The sequence below is a fragment of the Xiphophorus maculatus genome, chromosome 7, assembly GCF_002775205.1.
Source record: "Xiphophorus maculatus strain JP 163 A chromosome 7, X_maculatus-5.0-male, whole genome shotgun sequence".
Taxonomy (NCBI): domain Eukaryota; kingdom Metazoa; phylum Chordata; class Actinopteri; order Cyprinodontiformes; family Poeciliidae; genus Xiphophorus; species Xiphophorus maculatus.
In genome coordinates, this window is record NC_036449.1 from 31,182,354 (window position 1) to 31,205,624 (window position 23,271).

General features: G+C 45.3%; 2 protein-coding genes across 6 annotated transcripts in view; one reads left to right on the forward strand and one right to left on the reverse strand.

Annotated features, from left to right (window-relative positions):
• col6a3 (collagen type VI alpha 3 chain) overlaps nt 1-10,998 on the forward strand; it is a 59,750-nt gene extending 48,752 nt beyond the window's left edge. For 3 of the 5 annotated variants that reach the window (XM_023337014.1, XM_023337016.1, XM_023337018.1), the window contains 5 exons: nt 627-686; nt 1,091-1,276; nt 3,735-3,794; nt 4,079-4,264; nt 10,451-10,998. In XM_023337014.1, coding sequence (XP_023192782.1) covers nt 627-686; nt 1,091-1,276; nt 3,735-3,794; nt 4,079-4,264; nt 10,451-10,488 — 530 coding nt within the window. In that variant the 3' untranslated portion in view covers nt 10,489-10,998. The remainder of the gene's footprint in view (nt 1-626; nt 687-1,090; nt 1,277-3,734; nt 3,795-4,078; nt 4,265-10,450) is intronic. The other 2 variants (XM_023337015.1, XM_023337017.1) reach the window with 2 other exon arrangements.
• A 72-nt stretch (nt 10,999-11,070) lies between these two features.
• Nucleotides 11,071-19,520, reverse strand: LOC111609315. Its single transcript, XM_023337019.1, has 2 exons — nt 19,415-19,520; nt 11,071-17,948 (listed from the first exon to the last, which is right to left on the reverse strand). Exon 2 carries the CDS (start codon nt 14,941-14,943, stop codon nt 12,382-12,384), a length of 2,562 nt encoding a protein of 853 aa, XP_023192787.1. The 5' UTR covers nt 14,944-17,948; nt 19,415-19,520; the 3' UTR covers nt 11,071-12,381.
• Between the last annotated feature and the right edge of the window lie 3,751 nt (nt 19,521-23,271).

Below are 23,271 nucleotides of genomic sequence, written 5' to 3' on the forward strand. Positions count from 1 at the left end.
GCTGTGGTTCTGAGTCAAACCAACCTGTTCCCCTCCTGGCCTGTGGGGGCGCTGCACCAAGAACCACTGAAGACACTGAGAGCAACTTCCTTCTTCACCAGATGGAAACAAAATGGAGGCGTCAGATTTTAGTGTTGGAGGATTTCTCTTTAGTCTTTGGCTGAAGACCAGGAGCCATTTCTGCTGCTAGCGCTAGGCTAGCATGTTAGCTTTGGTTGTATTTACCCAGAATGCAGCGCTGTAGTCCACTTGCTGCTTTTAGAGCGGTCTCCGGTCTGCTTGGTGTTCACATTCAAACCGAACCCAGACCGAGATTTGGAGGACCAGAGGTCAGAGGTCAGCTAGCATCCACACCTCACCAACCAGACCGGACTTTGACTAGGCAGACTGGAGTCGGATTAAAACGTACTGAACCCTGTTTATACTTTCTGCTCAGTTTAGTGAGATTTCTCCTGTCTAAACTTGTTGAATCATCAAACTAAAACTTTTATCATCTTCAAAAGCTGCTTCATACCTAAAGAATCGTTTGTAAAAGAGCCTTTCCTGAAGTTTCATATTAATTACCCGTAGTTTCATAAAGTTTGTTCTGTTATTGTAGCTTCATCGTTGCCTCTTTCCCCTCACAGAAGCAGCCAGCCTCGGCAGCAGCACTGTAAAAACTACGCCGCTGGACAAACCGGAGCCTGGTAAGCTGGTCTGAAAACCATCCAGTAAGAACCAGTGTGGATTTAGTCAGCAGCTGCTGAGGTTCACGACCTGGACCACAAAAAGCCTCTAAATTACTAAATAAACTAACATTTTAGCAGATGTAGTCATAACTAACTTTTCAGTTCACTTGTAAAAACTCCAAATTAATCCACTTTCATTCTCCTGACTTCATTTTGGATAACATAGCTGCTCTGGAGGTCATAGGTTCTTGTTTTTGTAGGAAAAACCTCTGAATGTTTATAAACCTGCTTGCATAGTAAAGTGACCTGTTGATTTTAACACACATGATCTTTCATGTTTTAAATTTAATCGTAACACAAACGCCTTCTCTCCCTGTCTGTCCTTCTGCACATGTGTGTGTTTCTGTTTCTGCATGTTGTAGCTAGTGGCCTGGCAGACCCCTGCTCACTTGACTTTGACCCGGGAATGCCGTGCAAAGACTTTGAGGCTAAGTGGTTCTTTGACAGACAGAATGGGTTCTGTGCAGAGTTCTGGTTTGGAGGTTGTGGAGGAAATGAGAATAGGTTCGACTCAGAAGAACTTTGCTTGAAAAACTGCATGAGGTCAGGTGAGTTACGGCCGGAGGAATGAATTAAAACCAACTGGGATTATCTGTTAACACTCAGGCGAAAATATGACGATTTAGGTTTAACTTAAATAATTTGCCCAATTTTTGAAAACTAAATATTAATTCTTGTCCAAACTTCTGTAAGTTTTTCCAGAAGTTCTTACTCATGTTTTTAATGGTGTGAATGCTGAACAAAATCAAATAATGTAATGCTAATCTAAAAATTAGCCTTGCAAGCTAATGTTAGCACTAAGAAACATTAGCATAGCTAGCATAGGGATAAAATCAGCATGTTGTCTTTTTCAGATTTTTAAATGTGCAAACAGAAATTTATAAGAAAATTAAAGAAAATATTTTGTGTTGTTTGTAAGCTAATTTAAGACTAAAAGTTTTAAATCAATTAAAAAGTAACTTTCTGACCTTTAAATTTGAGTTTGCAGCTAGCTAACATTTAGTTATAAATCTTTTTTTATTAAGAGATTGTCTGAAATTAAATATGTAATATTAAATAAATGAATAAAATATTCCTATAATAGCCAACATCACCAGCTAACAGCACTTTAGCTACCGTAGCGTTTGAGTTCTCGTTTTCTAATAATATTAACATTTTTAATGGAGTTTAAGGAGATAACTGAAAATCTTTTTTTAATCTAGAAATGACAGCAAATCAAAAAAATACCTTGAACTGTTAAAGTAGCCTTTGGAAGCTAAAAGTGCTAATAGCACAGGATACTATTGATTAGATATCATCACAGGATTATGGATCTATGGATTTTTTAAATTTTATTTAGGTTATCTGAAAACAAAATGTCAATAAAACTATGAATTACATGAAATCAAACTATATATTTTCCATCTTTCAGGCAGTCTGTCAGAGAAATGCTAACTCAGCTATTTTGGTTCAAACCTCAAGGAACTGAACAAACTTCATAGTTAGAAATTATTTTTTATGTACTGTAACAATTTACCTGTACAGTGTTTATAAAACTCAATGAATAACATCAGTCACTCAATATGTTGATCTGTTAGTTGCTGAGTCAAAATGCTGACATTAAAATTAGCTTTAGTTAACTAGAGGTTATTAATATGAACACATTTGCATAGCGTTATTGATTTTAGCGTGTTTTCAGAATATCTGAACTTATTTTAAAATGCAAATGAGAAAAAAAATCTATAAATCATAAAAAGTAAAACAATTTGAAACTAGGAGTAGCCTGAGCAAGCTAACCATACGCTAATGAAAATTAACCAGAAAAGGCTAAAGGCTGAATATACTCTGCAGAAAAACAAACAAAAAAGTTTTTATGCAAAATATGAGGAACAACAACAAAGTTTTTCTGGCTCCTCATAGCTCCGCCCACTGCAGCGTCCATCGGCTCAGATCGGTTCAGAGGTTTTCACACTGACAAAAGGAAAAGTTCTGCTGTGAACTTGTTTCACAAAAAGCTGCAGGAAGAAACTGCAGCTGGTCCTGATTTTAACGAGGAACCAACCTGAGGAGGAAGTTCCCACATTTCTGGGTCATTCTCTGAATTCGGTGCATTTTGTGTCTCAGGTTTATCGCAAAGATTTTCATACAATGCAAACCATTTTATGAGAAAATCAATAAATGGAAATATCCATTTATATATATATATCATTATGCAAGTATATCTTAAAAATTATGTTTTGAAAAATGTTATGGGTTGTTGAAGCCAAATGATCATGACCCAACTGACCAACGTTAAGTTTTCACTGAATAGAAAACAAATAAAAATAGCCAGTAACTGCAAGTTATTTCTACTAATATAAACCTTTTTAGGTATACTTTAGGCTACATAAATGTAAGAAATATACATGAATTATTTATAAAAAGCACTTTTACATCAAGTTGCCATATTCTACTTATCAGTCTAATTATTATGATTCACAATAAAATAAAATAGATTTACAATGAGTTATTTAAACAGGTCAAATCAAAGGAACTGGAAGAATTAGTTTAATTATGTTATAGAGTTTCAGTCATAGAGGAATCAAATTTCCCCATAACAGGGTTGAACTTAAAGCAACCAAAAAAAACAAAGAAATTAGTATTAATGGGGGCGTGCCGTGGTGGCGTAGCGGTTAGCGCGACCCGTATTTGGAGGCCTTCAGTCCTCAACGCGGCCGTCGCGGGTTCGACTCCCGGACCCGACGATATTTGCCGCATGTCTTCCCCATTTCCTGTCAGCCTCATATAAGGGACACTAGAGCCACAAAAGACCCTGGAGGGGTAAAAAAAAAATTTAAAAATTAGTATTAATGTTTGGATTTCATGCATAAGGTGGGGAAACATATTTTCTTGGAGGTTCAGAGAGTCCTTCAATAGATGCAGTGTTCAGAAACACAATTTTTTGTGGTATATTTTTAAGTAACCTGGGAGCCAAAATGCACCGGATTCCTGCCCTGCTAATGTTTTCCTCTGTTTCTGCCTCTGCAGCGCCGCAGCCTGAGCCAGAGGAGCAGCGAGGCGAACAGCTGGAGATTCTTCCGGCTCCTGGTGAGAACTTTCATTATCGGGTTTATTGTTAAAGTAATTCATCCAAAAAGAGTAAAAAACCAAAGTCCAGATGAAACCGTGGTTTGTTTCAGACCTGATCTTCTCAGGAGCGACACTGAATTACAGCTTCATCAGCCAGATTGTTTGTAAAATGTTTCTGTTCTTATGATCAGACATCAGAAGTTAAAACGATTCATCTCCAATCGGTGGAGATGAAAGCAGCTGAGCGTGTTGCGCTGGCTGTGGAGCTGCTTCGTTTTTACTCATTTATTCTTCTCTTCCAGCTGCCATTACGTCTGTGGACATTTGCCAGCTTCCCAAAGAAGAAGGAAAATGTGCAAAGTTTGTTCTGAAGTGGCATTTTGATGCCGCCAGCAGCAGCTGCAGCCGCTTCTGGTATGGCGGCTGCGACGGGAACCAGAACCGCTTTGACACGTATGAGCAGTGCATGAAGGCGTGTGGAGCCGCAGGTACGTGTCGCTCGGTGTAGTCAAATCCTCTGAATGAAGCCTCATTCACTCTCCGTCATTAATGCATAGAAACCTGAATTTAGTTAATGGCCCTTTAAAAAGATCTGTGTTGCAAATAAAACATTAGCTTCTATTAATATTGCTCAAACTAATAATTAGCCATTAATGGAGGCCTCACCAAACTGTAGCCGGATATCTGGGAAAACAAACATATTTTTATTTATTTCGACCGTTCATCCACATGAAACTGTTTAATATCACAAAAAATATTTATGAAAACTGCAACCAAACTAGAGATAGACTTAGACTGACTTTATTGTCATTTTCATGCACAGGGTGAATACAGAATGAAATTTCGTTGCATACGGCTCAGGACAATGTTTTGAGGTTCCAATGTTGTGAGGTTACTCCAGAATAAAATAAAATACAGTATAAAATATGAATATAAATCTAAATATAAAATATAAAGTGCAGGACTGACAGTAAAATAGAAGTTATTTAGCTCTGTACATGTGTAAGGTATGAAGTGGAGACCAGATTTTAAGTGCAGTCCAGTTAAGAGTTCAGCAGTCTGATGGCAAGTGGGAAAAAGCTGTTTCAGAACCAGGTGGACCTGCACCGGATGCTGCAGAACCTCTTTCCAGAGGGCAGCAGGGAGAACAGTCCATGGTGGGGGTGTGAGGGGTCACTGACGATGTTTCGGCCTCGGGACACGCAACGCTGGGATGAAATGTCCTGAATGGAGGGAAGGGGGGCCCCGATGATCCTCTCTGCTGTCCGCACCACTCTCCTCACGTTCTTCCAGTAGGAGGCGCTGCAGCCTCCACACCACACAGAGAGGCAGCTGGTCAGAATGCTCTCTATGGTGCTTCTGTAGAACGTCTTGAGGATGGGCGGGGACAGGTGTGCTCTTCTCATCCTCCGCAGGAAATACAAGCGTTTCTGTGCCCTCTTGACCAGAGACGTGGTGTTCACAGTCCAGGTGAGGTCGTTAGTGATGTGCACCCCCAGGAATTTGGTGCTGCTGACCACCTCCACAGCCGAGCTGTTGATGAGCAGTGGAGCGTGGCTGGGCCGGTTCTTCCTGAAGTCGACGATCATCTCCTTCGTCTTGTCAACGTTCAGGATCAGGCTGTTGTCTCTGCACCAGTCCACCAGCTGCTCCACCTCCTCTCTGTAGTCCAGGTCGTTGTCGTCTCTGATGAGGCCCACCACCGTTGTGTCGTTCGCGAACTTCACCATGTGGTTGGTGGCGAACCTGGGGACGCAGTCGTGTGTCATCAGAGTGAACAGCAGAGGGCTCAGGACGCAGCCCTGAGGGGAGCCTGTGCTGAGGGTGATGACATCGGAGGTGTGTTGTCCGATCCGGACTGACTGAGGTCTGTCGGTGAGGAAGTCTAGCAGCCAGTTGCGCAGGGGGGTGCTGAAGCCCAGGTGTCCCAGTTTTCCTGCCAGATGCTGTGGGATGATTGTGTTGAACGCTGAGCTGAAGTCCAGGAACAACATCCGCACATGAGTGTTCTTCTCCTCCAGGTGAGCCAGGCTCAGGTGTAGGGCGGAGGAGATAGAGTCCTCAGTGGAGCGGTTTCGGCGGTAGGCAAACTGGAACGGGTCGAATGTGGGGGGGAGTCTGGAGACAATGTGTTCTTTTATCAGCCTTTCAAAGCACTTCATCATGATGGGAGTCAGTGCCACAGGCCGGTAATCGTTGAAAGAGGTGACTTGAGGTTTCTTTGGCACCGGAATGATGGAGGCAGTTTTGAGACAGGCTGGCACTGTGGCTTGGTCCAGTGAGGTGTTAAAAATGTCTGTTAGGACACCAGCCAGCTGACCTGCGCATTCCCTGAACACCCGTCCAGGTATGTTGTCGGGGCCTGGGGCCTTCCGTGGGTTGACTCTTTTCAGAGTCTTCAACACATCGGCTGTGTCCAGGCAGAGTGCCTCCTCTTCCTGGTGGGGAACAGTTTTCTTTGCCGGAGTACTGTTCAGTGCCTCGAACCTCCCAAAGAAGTTATTGAGTCCATTGAGAAAGTCAGCATCAACTTCACCCACTGGGGGGGAGGATGGATTGTAATCTGTGATCGCCTTTATGCCTTGCCACATACTCCTGGTGTTGCTGGTGTCGTGGAAGAACTCCTGTATTCTCTGACTGTGGGTTCACTTTGCTAACCTGATAGCACGGTTCAAGTTGGCTCTCGCTGTCCTCAGTGCCTCCTTGTCGCCAGACTTGAAGGCTGAGTTTCGTGCTTTTAGCATTTCCCGTACCTCCTTAGTCATCCAGGGTTTTTGGTTGGCCCGGGTGATAATGTTCGTAGTGATGCTGACGTCCTCTGTGCACTTGTTGATGTAGGCTGACACAGTCATGGCGTACTCATCGATGTTGATCTGGTCGTTGTAAGTGGCTGCTGCCTTGAACATCTCCCAGTCAGAGCACTCAAAACAGTCCTGAAGTGCCTCCATGGCCCCCTCTGCCCACACTCTCACCTGCCTCACTGTAGGTTTTGTTCTGATCAGCAGGGGCTTGTATGCAGGAATTAGCATAACAGATAGGTGGTCTGAAGAGCCAAGGTGGGGGCGGGGGGCTGCTCTGAATGCTTCTTTGATGTTGGTGTAGGCCAAGTCTAGAGTATTTCCTCCCCTGGTTGGAAAATCCACATACTGGTTGAAGTGAGGGAGAACAGTCTTCATGTTGGCCTGGTTAAAATCCCCAGCAATGATGAAAACGCCCTCTGTGTGTGAGGATTGCAACTCACTGATGGTCCGGTAGAGAACACTCAGTGTTAGCACTGGGGGGCACATATACGGCAGTGATGCTTGTTGTTGCGCAACACCCCCCCCCTCCTTTCTGTCTCTACTCTCTCACTCTCTACTTCCTCTTCTGAGAGGGGAGATGTGCTACCAGCTCTCCATCTAACGGGTTAATTGAGTTTCCTAAATCTGCCGGGATTTACCCTGTCCAGAACTGAAGTAAACTCTGTTTAAGCTGGTTTCGAGAAACGATTCACCTGATTTTTAACGGCCTACATCCAGGTGTCTCACCCTTCTTCCCTCTGTGAATTAGCCAGACTGAGCAGCCTACAGCCAACTAGTTTCACAGAGCACACCTGTTAACGGTCGCTCCTTCTCTATTTTACAACTTGCATTTGTTATTGAACCAGGTAGGTTTTAGTGACTCGGGCGAGTCCCAAGGATGTTGTTTTAAATATGGGCTACCAGCAACCTATAAAACATTTTCCACTTCTTCCTCTCCAGAATCAAACATCATAGCTATTTTACAACCATCAAAGAACTTTAAGGTGACTCATTAACTGAATGTCCACAACATCTTTTAGATTTTCTTTATGCTAAATATTTTATTAGTAAGGCATTTTTGCAAGGGTCAGTACAGCTTAATTCAGTAGCAGAAATAATCAAATAAGTAAAATCAATCATCTAGTCTGTCTTTCCCTACTGCTGACTGAGAACTAAAAAAAAAGGGAACCTTTGAGAGAGACGGACGGAGTTTGGTGTTTCGAACCCCAGACCTGGCCTGATGATGAAGAAGGTGTTGCAGCAGGAGGAAGACGCCGATCGATGAAGGCCAGGATCTCCGCAGGTCTGATGATGAAGAAGGTGTTGCAGCAGGAGGAAGACGCCGATCGATGAAGGCCAGGATCTCCGCAGGTCTGATGATGAAGAAGGTGTTGCAGCAGGAGGAAGACGCCGATCGATGAAGGCAGGGATCTCTGTAGGTCTGATGAGCCTCCTCTCCGCATGGATGGTGAGGTCACACAGGACTTGGTGCTGGCAGGAAGGAAGGCACCAGTTCTTCTTCTTTGTCTTTGCCTTTGTCTTCATCTTTGTCTTTGGGGTCTGAACCCAGCCGATGAGAGAAGTGCGATTCGAAGCCACAGGTTGTGGGGCTGACGGGTTGGTCCCCATGGCCGGACAGTCTTCGGCTCCGTGGCCCCGGCTCTTCTTCAGCTGCAGAGTTCTTTGTCCATCTCGATCTTGGCTCGAAGCTGCCCGGAGGATCCAACGAACGGTTCCTCTTTTGCACTCACCTTTTATAGGGTTTCTGACTGCTTAGACAGATGATCTCATATCCATCACTGTCTTACAGACATTTCCTGATGTCTGTGCTAATGTCTCAGAGTTGCTCAACCTCCTATGTCCATTGCCTGCACAACCTTTCACCTACTCTCTAAATAAGGCGTTGATCATCTCTGCTCTCCTGTTAGTTCCTTGCCTTTCACCTTTCACCTACTCTCTACCTCCAACATATCAGTGATGTTTAATTGCAGTTACACCTTTTACATCATTTCAAGTTCAATGTCAAAATCACATTTATATCACATTTATTTTCTTTAGCTTCTCTGATTTAGCATTCATTTATGATTTTATAACCATAACTTATTAATTATACTTATTATAATCCTAATGTGAGTTATTACAGATGTTTTCTAAAATGAAACTAAGAATAATCCATGATTCTAATTATTTAATACTAAAGTTACAGTTACTTGTTTTTCTTGTAACTGTTCCCACAAATGTAACTGTAAATATTATTACAAGTAAACCAATATTAATATAAGTATTTTACTTTGAATCTTATCAAATTACCAAAATGTTTAGATTTCATTCTTTAAAACTTTCATGATTTAAAATAAGAAATAGTCTCAGCTATTTTTTATAAATCTGCAGGCTGGAACTTACTTCCTCTTTTTCCAGGAAACCTGCTTTTCCTGTTTAATGACTCTCTCTGACTGACTATGATTTCTTATGATTAGATAGAAAAAAGTAAAATTAAAGCAAAGTTTGCATGAGACAAAAACAACACACACAACCAGATTTATTTTATTGACACTTAAGTCTACTGTTGGGCCTAGATATCACTTGAGTGATTCATTTTAAAGATAACTTTATTTATTATTACTGTTAAACTAAAATCTCCAGCATGGGGAAGTGGGATGAGCTCGGATTTTCTTGACATGCTAACCACAGTAAACTCCCTGGGCAGGTAGAATGGTCTGCAGTTAACAGTCAGAAGCTCGATGTCCGGGGAGCAGTAACTGGCGACAGTCATGTCATTTTTACACCAGTTGTTGTTGATGTAAATACACAGCCCCCCTCCTCGGGTTTTACCGCTGAGAGCGCTGCTCCTGTCTGCGCAGAATGTAGCGAGCCCCTCCAGGCTAACAACGTTGTCCGGTATGGACGAGTTGAACCATGTCTCCGTCAGAATGAGAGCGCAGCAGTTCCTCAACTCCCTCTTTGAAGACAGTTCTAGTTGCACATGGTCTATTTTGTTGTCCAGAGAGCGGACGTTGGAGAGGAAGATGGACGGAAGCGGTGATCTGTGGGGGTTAGCGTTTAGCTTAGCTGTTAGTCCACTTCGACAGCCGCGCTTCCGCTGCCGGTCGCACCGCCTTCGCTTTCTCCTCTCCGGCTAGTGCTGCTAGGCGAGTCCGCTGCGCTGTGGGCCGCTGGGTCTTGCTTCCGTAGCACTCCGAGATCACGTAAACACTCCAGAGTAGTTCGTATTTACTTGATGATCGTAATTCCAGCAGACGCTGGCAATCATATGCTAACTTACTGAGTGGATGCAAAGTTTGTAGCGTTTTAGGCGGCGTATTTTGCTCAAATACTCGCAAGCTGTCGAGAGCCCATGCAGCCGCAGCCATACAGGGCGCCGCCATCATATCATCATAGATGTGAATAAACTCCGTATTTATGAGTTCGTGTCTGCGACAAGCAATAAGCCGATATTTCCACATCGTGGCGTTGAGACGATTCCCGATCAGCATCATTAGTTCTAATAACTTTATATTCTGTTGCCTTTGATTGGCTGACAGGTTTTAGCTCTGCTCTACACTGCCCCCTGTTGGTTCTCATGTTTAAAACACGTGGCTTTCTGAAATGTGTACCATGTTTATTTAGATGATGTCTGACAAATCCACACGTTTAAAGGTTAGTAAAGTCGAACAAAACACAGAAACATTTACACACCTGCCGTCGTTTCTGCTGCATGTTGACAAAGTTTTACATAAATGAGTTTTTAAAAAGCTGTTTTCAACTAAAACGTCAGGAGATACAACTTCAACAGAAGAATCTGTTTAGCAAAATGTTAAACATAAATAGGAAGCTGCTGCAGCAGGTTGCTGCAGCTCGCTGTGTTTCCAGTTAACCTGACTGGTTTCCTCCCAGCAGGGAACCCGGGGCTCCTGGCCGCAGTGAGAACATAGGAGTGGCGCCTCAACCTCGTCTGCAGAAGCGAAGGGCCGCACTGTAAGGACGCCTTGCTGAAGCAATGGTGGCAGCACTGGACTCAACACACATGAACTTTGACCCCCGACTTCCTGAAGTAGTCTGTTTGACGACAAGATGTAAGGAAGACAGTTCGCTGCGTGAAAACTTTAATCTATTGGTGCTAAACGAGTTGATTAAATGCAGCAGTTTGTCTCGAACCATGAAGTAAAACAGCTTTTAATGTTTCTATGATGGATCTGTAATGAATCCAACAGCAGGACTTGAACCTCGGTGACTTTCTCCACTGTAGCGCCGCGCGGCTCTTTACATGCTCGTCACCCAGAAACCCACCGCTCTGATGTCCAGTTAAAGTCACTTCCAGATCCGTTTCCTGCTACTTAAACAGAATGTAACGTCACTCTGGTTTTTGGTTTTGTTTTGGTTTTCATGAGGTTTGTCCGTCAGTCTGTCTGGGGGAAATAAAATGAAGTAGACTTTGTAATAAACACGAGCGTCTGACTTTTCTGTTCAACTGTTTACTGTCCAACATTCAGAAGTCAAAGGAAAACCTTTAAATCTTCCTGACAACGTTTGGAAGAAGCTGTGATTATTACTGAATTATTACTTCTGAATTAAAGTGGGTCTCATGAGGTCCGGATCCAGAGCGGAGCCGTTTTCCGCAGCGGTCTGGAGGAATCTGAGGTCGCGACCTGCGGGTCTGATGTTCTGGACGGCGAGCAGCTGAACTTCAGGCCGAACAAACGAGTGAAACAACCCGACCTAAATCCAACATGAGGGGAAAGTTTTCAGTTTCCAGCATAATTAGAGAATTTCTTCTCTGATTTTCTGCCTTTTGGTTTGGCTTCGCTGCCACGGCCTAGTTAAAGTCACACAGACCAAATTCAGAGCCTCCCACATCTAAAGCAGCTAATTCTGTAATTGTGCTGAATATTAAAACTGAAAGTAGCTGGTGGTGAAACTGAACATGAAGTTATTTGTCTCTGTGTGAGATCTGGTCGCCATGGAGACGGCAAACCTTCAGTCTGCATGTTTATTCATTTAAATGGGAAACAATTCAGCTTTTACCTAAAAATAACTTCAAATGATTCAAATTAATCATCATGAGGAAACAAAATCTGGATCTGTAAGATGAGTTCATTTGTTCTACAGTTATTTGTGGATAAAATTTTAACTTTATAAAATCAGATTCTCAAAATGGCTAACGCTATAAGGACCAAGAGTTACAGGACGTTAGGTTAGCATTAGCATTAGCTGAGGTTTACTGTCCCTCTTCTTAAAATTCACTTTGTTTTACTTTAACTCAGCAGCTCAGATAAAAGATTTAAATTAGCTCAACATTTAAAACCAAGACGAATCCACATGCTACAAGCTAACAGTGGTTTCCCTCCAAAATGCTGGCTAAGCTAAGCTAGCATTAGCATCAGAGATGAACTCTAGATTCTTCAGGTTATGTTCACTCTGCTAAACACATCAACTTTATTTTCAGGACTTTTCTACTGCAGAATAAAACCAGAATATGAGAATAAAACGGTAGAATGAGGGAATCAAATCTTATGCTGACTTTTTGTGGTAACATGATTTTATTCTCATGACTTTTTGGCTTGAGAATGAAAAGCTGTTTTGAGATTAAAGACAGAATGAAGAGAACAGGAAAATCCCAGCGTGATAAATAAATAAAGAAGCTGCAGATGTTTCACATTTACCAGCCGCTTTGTGTTGGTCATGATGAGCCAAACGTTCCTCACAGCAGGAAACAAACCGTTGTCCAGTTGATCCACAACCAGGCAGTTTTTCCTTCCACCGCCTTTCTGGGCCAGCCGAAGAGCTTTTATCCGTCCAGGTTCACAGCTTATTAAACTCCGTCGTATTTACCTTTGGATCCTGATCTCCAGTCTCTCATGAGACTGAAAGTATTTCAGCTGCAGCCGCCAGCAGAACAGGAAGCTGTTGGCAAAATGTTCAACATTTTGGTCCAAGTTTCCAGAGTTCAGAGAGCGGCTCGCTGTGATGTCATCGTCATGGAGGCCAAAGCAAACCACCGTCCCCTCCAACATGGAGGCAACATGGTGGTAACTTGGAGACAACATGATGGCAACTTGGAGACAACATGATGGCAACTTGGAGACAACATGATGGCAACTTGGAGACAACATGATGGCAACTTGGAGGCAACATGATGGCAACATGATGGCAACTTGGAGAACATGATGACAACTTGGAGGCAACATGGAGGCAACATGGAGAAACATGATGACAACTTGGAGGCAACATGATGGCAACTTGGAGAAAACATGGTGGTAACATGGAGGGAACATGATGGTAACTTGGAGGCAACTTGGAGAAAACATGGTGGCAACATGGAGGCAACATGATGGCAACATGGAGAAAACATGGTGGCAACATGGAGGGAACATGATGGTAACTTGGAGGCAACATGATGTCAACTTGGAGGCAACATGATGGTAACTTGGAGGCAACATGATGGCAACTTGGAGGGAACATGATGGCAACATAGAGGCAACATGGAGAAAACATGGTGGCAACATGGAGGCAACTTGGAAGCAACACAGCCAACATGATGGCAACATAGAGGCAACATGGAGAAAACATGGAGGCAACATGGAGGCAACATGGAGGGAACATGATGGCAACTTGGAGAAAACATGATGGTAACTTGGAGGCAACATGATGCCAACTTGGAGGCAACATGATGGCAACTTGGAGGGAACATGATGGCAACATAGAGGCAACATGGAGAAAACATGGTGGCAACATGGAGGCAACTTGGAAGCAACACAGCCAACATGATGGCAACTTGGAGACAACATGGAGAAAACATGATGGCAACATGGAGGCAACATGATGGCAATTTGGAGAAAACATGATGGCAACTTGGAGGCAACATGATGGCAATTTGGAGAAAATATGATGGTAACTTGGAGGCAACATGGTGGCAACTTGGAGGCAACATGATGGCAACATAGAGGCAACATGATGGCAATATGCAGAAACATGATGACAACTTGGAGGCAACATGATGGTAACTTGGAGGCAACATGATGGCAACTTGGAGAAAACATGGTGGTAACATGGAGGCAACTTGGAGAAAACATGGTGGTAACATGGAGGCAACATGGTGGCAACTTGGAGACAACATGATGGCAACTTGGAGGCAACATGATGGCAACTTGGAGGCAACATGATGGCAATTTGGAGAAAATATGATGGTAACTTGGAGGCAACATGGTGGCAACTTGGAGGCAACATGATGGCAACATAGAGGCAACATGATGGCAATTTGCAGAAACATGATGACAACTTGGAGGCAACATGATGGCAACATGATGGCAACTTGGAGAAAACATGGTGGCAACATGATGGCAACTTGGAGAAAACATGGTGGCAACATGGAGGCAACATGATGGCAACATGGAGAAAACATGGAGGCAACATGGAGGGAACATGATGGCAACTTGGAGAAAACATGGTGGCAACATGGATGCAACATGGAGGGAACATGATGGTAACTTGGAGGCAACATGATGGCAACTTGGAGGGAACATGATGGCAACATAGAGGCAACATGGAGAAAACATGGTGGCAACATGGAGGCAACTTGGAAGCAACACAGCCAACATGATGGCAACTTGGAGACAACATGGAGAAAACATGATGGCAACATGGAGGCAACATGATGGCAACTTGGAGAAAACATGATGGCAACTTGGAGACAACATGATGGCAACTTGGAGGCAACATGATGGCAATTTGGAGAAAATATGATGGTAACTTGGAGGCAACATGGTGGCAACTTGGAGAAAACATGGTGGTAACATGGAGGCAACTTGGTGGCAACTTGGAGAAAACATGGTGGCAACATGGAGAAAACATGGAGGCAACATGGAGAAAACATGATGGCAACATGGAGGGAACATGATGGCAACATGGAGGGAACATGATGGTAACTTGGAGGCAACATGATGGCAATTTGGAGAAAATATGATGGCAACATGGAGGCAACATGGTGGCAACTTGGAGAAAATATGATGGCAACTTGGAGGGAACATGATGGCAACATAGAGGCAACATGATGGTAACTTGGAGGCAACATGATGGCAACTTGGAGAAAACATGGTGGTAACATGGAGGCAACATGGTGGCAACATGGTGGCAACTTGGAGAAAACATGGTGGCAACATGATGGCAACATGGAGAAAACATGGTGGTAACATGGAGGCAACATGGTGGCAACATGGAGGCAACTTGGAGAAAACATGGTGGTAACATGGAGGCAACATGGTGGCAACTTGGAGAAAACATGGTGGTAACATGGAGGCAACATGGTGGCAACTTGGAGAAAACATGGTGGTAACATGGAGGCAACATGGTGGCAACATGGAGGCAACTTGGAGAAAACATGGTGGTAACATGGAGGCAACATGGTGGCAACATGGTGGCAACTTGGAGAAAACATGGTGTCAACATGATGGCAACATGGAGAAAACATGGAGGCAACATGGAGAAAACATGATGGCAACATGGAGGGAACATGATGGTAACTTGGAGGCAACATGATGGCAACTTGGAGGCAACATGATGGCAACATGGAGGCAACATGATGGCAATTTGGAGAAAATATGGTAACTTGGAGGCAACATGATGGCAACATGGAGAAAACAAGGAGAAAACATGGAGGCAACATGGAGGCAACATGATGGTAACTTGGAGGCAACATGATGGCCATTTGGAGAAACGTGATGACAACTTGGAGGCAACATGATGGCAACTTGGAGAAAACATGGTGGTAACATGGAGGCAACTTGGAGAAAACATGGTGGTAACATGGAGGCAACATGGAGGCAACATGGTGGCAACTTGGAGAAAACATGGTGGCAACATGGTGGCAACATGATGGCAACATGGAGAAAACAAGGAGAAAACATGGAGGCAACATGGAGAAAACATGATGGCAACATGGAGGGAACATGATGGCAACATGGAGGGAACATGATGGCAACATGATGGCAACATGGAGAAAACAAGGAGAAAACATGATGGCAACATGGAGAAAACATGATGGCAACATGGAGGGAAAATGGAGGGAACATGGTGGCAACTTGGAGAAAACAAGGAGAAAACATGATGGCAATTTGGAGAAAATATGATGGCAACTTGGAGGCAACATGGTGGCAACTTGGAGGCAACATGATGGCAACATAGAGGCAACATGATGGCAATTTGGAGAAAATATGATGACAACTTGGAGGCACCATGATGGCAACATGGAGGCAACATGATGGCAACTTGGAGGGAACATGATGGCAACATGGAGGCAACATGATGGCAACTTGGAGCCAACACAGAGCCAACATGATGGCAACATGTTGCCTCCATGTTATCTTCGAAAGCAAAGAGCCTCAGCGGCTAGCAGAGCGTAGCTTCATCCCGTTAACAGAACAGCTAGCAGACTCATCCAACCATCATCTCTTATCTAGAGGTCAAAGGTCAAAGATCCCAGTAGATTCATTCCATCCTCAAATTGTTCTCAGGGTTTTTTTTCTCTTGTTCATCTTTTTAGTTTCTGTCTCCAAGGAAACGCCTCTATTATGGTCTGTCTGCAGAGCTGAACTCTGGAATGTTGTTTATTTTACATTCAACCTTATAAAAATGGTTCTGCTGCTGGTTCTGCAGATGCAGCAGCTCAGAGCGGAAGCGTCTCTCTGGGTTTTTCCTGGCGTTTCTGTTTCTGGTGAATTGATTGCTCTGATTGCTGATCTGGTAAATGTGTCTGTTATGAAGCTGCAGCTGAAAGACATTAAATTGTTCTGATGCTGCTGAGCTCAAACACTAAAAGCATCTTCAGAGCAATAAACAACGTGAGACCAACTTTCAATCCTCTGGGATACGACACCAAATAAATCAGCTGATAAAACTTTTTAAAGTGCAGATTGTTTCCTGGTGGCTCTGAGTCAGAGGGAAGGAATGTCATCTGTCTGTTTTTATCATCACTGACCGAGGATCGGTCCGCATCCTGCTGGGAATGTTTCAGCTTCTGCTTTTCAAACCAGAGTCTCCACCTGGAACCAGTTCACCTGCTGGTTAGCTCCCAGCAACCAGCAAACAGCTGGAATTATTTCTCGCTCTGCAGAATCTCAGCGTTCAGGTTTCATCATTCAAGGCTGAACGTGTAGCTGCAAACTGAACGTGTAGCTGCAAACTGAACGTTTAGCTGCAAACTGAACGTTTAGCTGCAAACTGAACGTTTAGCTGCAAACTGAACGTTTAGCTGCAAACTGAACGTTTAGCTGCAAACTGAACGTTTAGCTGCAAACTGAACGTTTAGCTGCAAACTGAACGTTTAGCTGCAAACTGAACGTTTAGCTAGCACATTTAAATACTTGCTAGCTAAAATGCAGCTAGCAATTTAGCTAGCTTGCCAATATAATAATAAATGTATTTGTGTAGCCTGGATGAAATAAGATAAAACTCAACAGATGATGATAGAAAAAAGTGAAAAGAATAAAAAATGTCAGAACATGTTGAACATGTCCTGATCTGAAGAGGCCCAGGTCAGAGGTCAGAGGTCAGAGGGGAGTTTCAGAGAGAAGATCGACTGGTGATATTTTTAGACCCGGTTCCTCCAGCAGGCGCTGATTTACACAAACGGTTAAAACATCATAAACACGGCGAGGCCAGAACATGAAGAGGCCTAAAAATAAGCGCTAAAAGTTTAAGAGGAAGCCACTGATCGTTCTGCGAAGCTGGAAGACACTCAGCACACATCGCTACATGCCAAATTATTTGCAGATTCAGCTGCAAAGCCATAAAAACATCTCAAAGTTGTTATAATTTCAAAACATTTTAGCTTTGGTCCGGAGTCAAAGAACCTTGTAAAAGTAACATTATTTATGTAGCACCTTTTTCCATTCTATGTGAGAAAACTAAAATGGAGGGTGCTTGGGCTTGATATCAGTCCGGTTCCCTAATCGGTGAGCGGCACCAATGACCCAGTTTATGACAAATATGACCCAGAGAAACATTAGAATTTTAGGCAAAATGATTCAGCTTAACTTTATTAAACTAAAGTGACAGAAAACCTATTATTTAGTCACCACTGTAATTTTATAGTTAAAAGACCCTTCAATAAGATTTAAAGAACATAAACCTCTTTACATGAGGCAGAACAAATAAAATATTAATGGCCACCTTTTTCCCCGAACCAGGACACAACAAGAAATGTCCAATTATATCAACATACAGTCCTAAACAAATGTAACCCAGTCAGTTTGTTACTCACGACCTTCAGGAGAGGGAAACGTTTCAGGCCTGTTAGGAAAAACCAGGAGTTGAAATCCCAGAGGAAAACATTGAGAGCGTTGAAATTCACTCGTCCTCTCCTCCGCAGGCGGTTGCCATGGTAACAGGTGTGCTTAAACTACAAAGAGAGAGAGAGTAAAAAGGTAGGAGTGGTTTTGAGTTGATCACCTGTTCAGGTTATTTTACCTTTGTTTCCCTTTGCTGTGGCTCATTACAGCCGCTGTAGTTTCTAAATGTTGGACTAATTACCTCGTTGTTTGTGAGTTTACGTCATTCACAACAAACATCAAACAGAACAAATATATTTCATTAAATTTTAACAAACAAATGGCTTCTACCGCGGTAATTATGTGAAATTAAATGAATTATATCCCAACTTCAGAAGATTTGCCTTTACCTTTACAGAGCTCTTTGGTTCCTCCTATCAGTCTGTAGCTTCTCATATTGAGGTCAAAGTTCAGATCTACCATAACGGACTGACACCTGCTGGCCTCAGGTTTGCAACCAGTTTGTGACTGAGAAACCAGTAACCTCCTCCCAGATGATGACATGAACTTGTTAGTTCCTCTGTCCATTTAGTAGCTGATTTATTGTGAAAATCTGCTAGAAATGATTCACTAATCAGTCATGTTTACAGAGAAACAACCAGGCTTTGTTTGTGAGACTTGCGGTCAGGTGGGTCGGTTGTGGGTGGAGCTTGGTAAGGTCCATTGATTTACATTGTATTTTGTGGCGTCGTTTTTTCGCTTTTTTCATCGCTATGGTAACTCCAAATCCCACTAAAAGTAATATCTCCATTCTCGGCATCGAGCCGCATGTTTTGATACCACTTTTGTGGAGGTGATGGAAAAAATCAAATAAAATAAAGATATAAATAAAGAGACATTCTATTGGGTGTAGAACAACAGGTGGACAGGATATGTAACATCCAGCTCGCTAAATTAGCTCTCATCAGTAACACTGATTAATTATACTGCAAACTTACAAAACACTCACAACAAACACTGCTGCAGGAAATACATCATAACATGACATATCATATCAACATCATATGAAACAACAGAAACTCACGTTTTCAGTCACACATACAAACTTCCTTGCCTGCAGAAATGACACTGCACGAAATAGCGCATGTTAAGGACCCCAATTTACAACTAGCTGTCCTAGCTGTTGCCTGACCCAATATTATCAGTCCAACTACGCGCTCTAGTGGGGATCCAGAACAAGAACAGCTGAATATTTAGTTGGACAGCAGGTTGAGCTGATCTTAAGTCAGAATGTTTGACTGGGAATTATTCACTCAATTTTCTGTAAATAGATAATCAAACTGAAATAAAGATCTATGAACATAGAAAGTGAACCTGGTGCCTTCTTTAGCGTAGAATCTAAATAGAAATGCATTTCCTATTTGACTCTTTAATGACTGGAATAAAATCGTTTGACCTCCTCAGTCTGGACCACAGAGCAGTGGAAAGTTTCACTTTAAGATTTCTTCTGCTTTTGATTTCTACAAACCTGAAAAAATGAAACATATCTGAAAAGTTCATTAGATCAGATCATCTTGAAACACTAAAACGTTTCTACCTGCAGCATCATGTCACTTTCAGGCTGCTTGGTTGTAGCTTTCTAAGGACTCCTGGGGGCCTCTGGTTGCTCCTGGGGGCCTCTGGTTGCTCCTGGGGGCCTCTGGTTGCTCCTGGCAGTCTCTGGTTGCTCCTGGGGGCCTCTGGTTGCTCCTAGGGGCCTCTGGTTGCTCCTAGGGGCCTCTGGTTGCTCCTGGGGGCCTCTGGTTGCTCCTGGCGGTCTCTGGTTGCTCCTGGGGGCCTCTGGTTGCTCCTGGCGGTCTCTGGTTGCTCCTGGGGGCCTCTGGTTGCTCCTAGGGGCCTCTGGTTGCTCCTGGCGGTCTCTGGTTGCTCCTGGGGGCCTCTGGTTGCTCCTAGGGGCCTCTGGTTGCTCCTGGGGGCATTTGGTTGCTCCTGGGGGCCTCTGGTTGCTCCTGGCGGTCTCTGGTTGCTCCTGGCGGTCTCTGGTTGCTCCTGGGGGCCTCTGGTTGCTCCTGGGGGCCTCTGGTTGCTCCTGGCAGTCTCTGGATGCTCCTGGGGGCCTCTGGTTGCTCCTAGGGGCCTCTGGTTGCTCCTGGGGGCATTTGGTTGCTCCTGGGGGCCTCTGGTTGCTCCTGGCGGTCTCTGGTTGCTCCTGGGGGCCTCTGGTTTCTCCTGGGAGCATTTAGTTGCTCCTAGGGGCCTCTGGTTGCTCCTGGGGGCCTCTGGTTGCTCCTGGCGGTCTCTGGTTGCTCCTGGGGGCCTCTGGTTGCTCCTGGCGGTCTCTGGTTGCTCCTGGGGGCCTCTGGTTGCTCCTAGGGGCCTCTGGTTGCTCCTGGGGGCCTCTGGTTGCTCCTGGCAGTCTGTGGTTGCTCCTGGGGGCCTCTGGTTGCTCCTAGTGGCCTCTGGTTGCTCCTGGGGGCATTTGGTTGCTCCTGGGGGCCTCTGGTTGCTCCTGGCGGTCTCTGGTTGCTCCTGGGGGCCTCTGGTTGCTCCTGGGGGCCTCTGGTTGCTCCTGGCAGTCTCTGGTTGCTCCTGGGGGCCTCTGGTTGCTCCTAGGGGCCTCTGGTTGCTCCTGGGGGCATTTGGTTGCTCCTGGGGGCCTCTGGTTGCTCCTGGCGGTCTCTGGTTGCTCCTGGGGGCCTCTGGTTGCTCGTAGTGGCCTCTGGTTGCTCCTGGGGGCATTTGGTTGCTCCTGGGGGCCTCTGGTTGCTCCTGGCAGTCTCTGGTTGCTCCTGGGGGCCTCTGGTTGCTCCTAGGGGCCTCTGGTTGCTCCTGGGGGCCTCTGGTTGCTCCTGGGGGCCTCTGGTTGCTCCTGGCAGTCTCTGGTTGCTCCTGGGGGCCTCTGGTTGCTCCTAGGGGCCTCTGGTTGCTCCTGGGGGCATTTGGTTGCTCCTGGGGGCCTCTGGTTGCTCCTGGCGGTCTCTGGTTGCTCCTGGGGGCCTCTGGTTTCTCCTGGCGGTCTCTGGTTGCTCCTGGGGGCCTCTGGTTTCTCCTGGGAGCATTTAGTTGCTCCTAGGGGCCTCTGGTTGCTCCTGGCGGTCTCTGGTTGCTCCTGGGGGCCTCTGGTTGCTCCTGGCGGTCTCTGGTTGCTCCTGGGGGCCTCTGGTTGCTCCTAGGGGCCTCTGGTTGCTCCTGGGGGCCTCTGGTTGCTCCTGGCGGTCTCTGGTTGCTCCTGGGGGCCTCTGGTTGCTCGTAGTGGCCTCTGGTTGCTCCTGGGGGCATTTGGTTGCTCCTGGGGGCCTCTGGTTGCTCCTGGCGGTCTCTGGTTGCTCCTGGGGGCCTCTGGTTGCTCCTGGGGGCCTCTGGTTGCTCCTAGTGGCCTCTGGTTGCTCCTGGGGGCATTTGGTTGCTCCTGGGGGCCTCTGGTTGCTCCTGGGGGCCTCTGGTTGCTCCTGGCAGTCTCTGGTTGCTCCTGGGGGCCTCTGGTTGCTCCTAGGGGCCTCTGGTTGCTCCTAGGGGCCTCTGGTTGCTCCCGGGGGCCTCTGGTTGCTCCTGGGGGTCTCTGGTTGCTCCTGGGGGCCTCTGGTTGCTCCTAGTGGCCTCTGGTTGCTCCTGGGGGCATTTGGTTGCTCCTGGGGGCCTCTGGTTGCTCCTGGCGGTCTCTGGTTGCTCCTGGGGGCCTCTGGTTGCTCCTGGGGGCCTCTGGTTGCTCCTAGTGGCCTCTGGTTGCTCCTGGGGGCATTTGGTTGCTCCTGGGGGCCTCTGGTTGCTCCTGGCGGTCTCTGGTTGCTCCTGGGGGCCTCTGGTTTCTCCTGGGAGCATTTAGTTGCTCCTGGGGGCCTCTGGTTGCTCCTGGGGGTCTCTGGTTGCTCCTGGGGGCCTCTGGTTGCTCCTAGCGGTCTCTGGTTGCAACCAGAGGCCCCCAGGCCAGAGGCTCGGTCCGGCTCTTCTGCAGCCGTAAGGCATCAGCAGGAAGGAAACCAGAGGAGAAAAAGATTCAGTTCAGGCAGAAAAAACGTGAAAATGAAACTTCATGGCGGCTGGTTTACCAGTCAGAACCCGTCCAGAACTGCAGCAGATTTGACCAGATGAGGAACCAAACCTGATGACGGGTTGCAGGTCAAATTTCCCTTAGGGATCAAAAAATTATTTCCTAATCTGATTAAATTATTTCCTAATCTTAATAAAGTCTGAATCGGCTGCAGCTCAGTAAATCAGTCGGTGCCTGTTAGCTTTAAGACGCTTCAGTGGAAAATGTGAGTCTGTGGTTCTTCTGCGCATGTGCCAGTTTCCTCCATTTTGTCCTTCTGGAAGCTTCTGTTTGGCTCTGATTGTAAATTTGCTGCAGCTCATTTTTTCCTGCTGCAGCTTCCAGAATGTGAAACATCAAATTTATGTTTCTGTTATTCAAACAAACTGAAGCTGGGAGCAGCCGCAGCGACGCCGCTACTGGAAACCAGCGGGCTGGCTAGTTGGTTAGGCGGTTAGCTGGTTAGGCGGTTAGCTGGTTAGCTGGCTAGTTGGTTAGGCGGTTAGTTGGTTAGGCGGTTAACTGGTTAGGCGGTTAGCTGGATAGCTGGCTAGTTGGTTAGGCGGTTAGCTGCAGCTCCTCTGTGGTTTTGGGTTGTGCTGCAGGTTTCTGGCTCTGATCCTCCAGAGGTTTGAACTCTTCGTCTTTGCGCTTCGGCCATGAAAACTCAGAGTTTGATTGGCTGAAGCTGCAGACCAGGCGGCCATGTTGGCTGCAGAACAAGCTGAAGTTTTTCTGCTGCATCAAACCTTCACATGTTTCACATCATTTTCTGAAACATTTCATGTCCACTGAAGTTTGACCTGTTCAGAGTTGAAGATCCAAGTGTAACTGGTGTATATTATTAGTGTTCTGTACTGATAACCCAGTCTGATACAGTCAGTTAACCTGATAACCCAGTCTGATACAGTCAGTTAACCTTGCCCTGTTCTGCGTTGTGTTCAGTTGAAGAAGGGAGTCGGACCACAGGAGTTGCTGGTTGCTCTTTCATGCAGGTTGCTGGTTGCTCTTTCATGCAGGTTGCTGCCAGAGGCCTGCAGAAATAGAAATAAAAATCCCTTTAACATGCAGCTCTTCCATTCAGCAGTCGGTTTTCCCCCAGCAGATAAACACATGGAGAAACTAACAACAATATCTGCTCTAACATTTAAGAAAAATGTTCTTAACTTGTCAAAAAGAAAATTCCTCCGTATGGATTAAAACTAAACATTCACAGCTGCATGTACTTACAATTATTTTATATATTTCATAAAACGTGAGCGTAACCAAAAGCAAAGAACATTTTCTACCTCTTCTCAGGCAGCCTAGCGCCACCTGAAGGTGGTACAGTGCTGATGTCATAAGACGCTCTCTTAAAGTGACAGTACAGGTACTAGTGCTTAAAGATGGATGGATGGATGGATGGATGGATGGATGGATGGATGGAT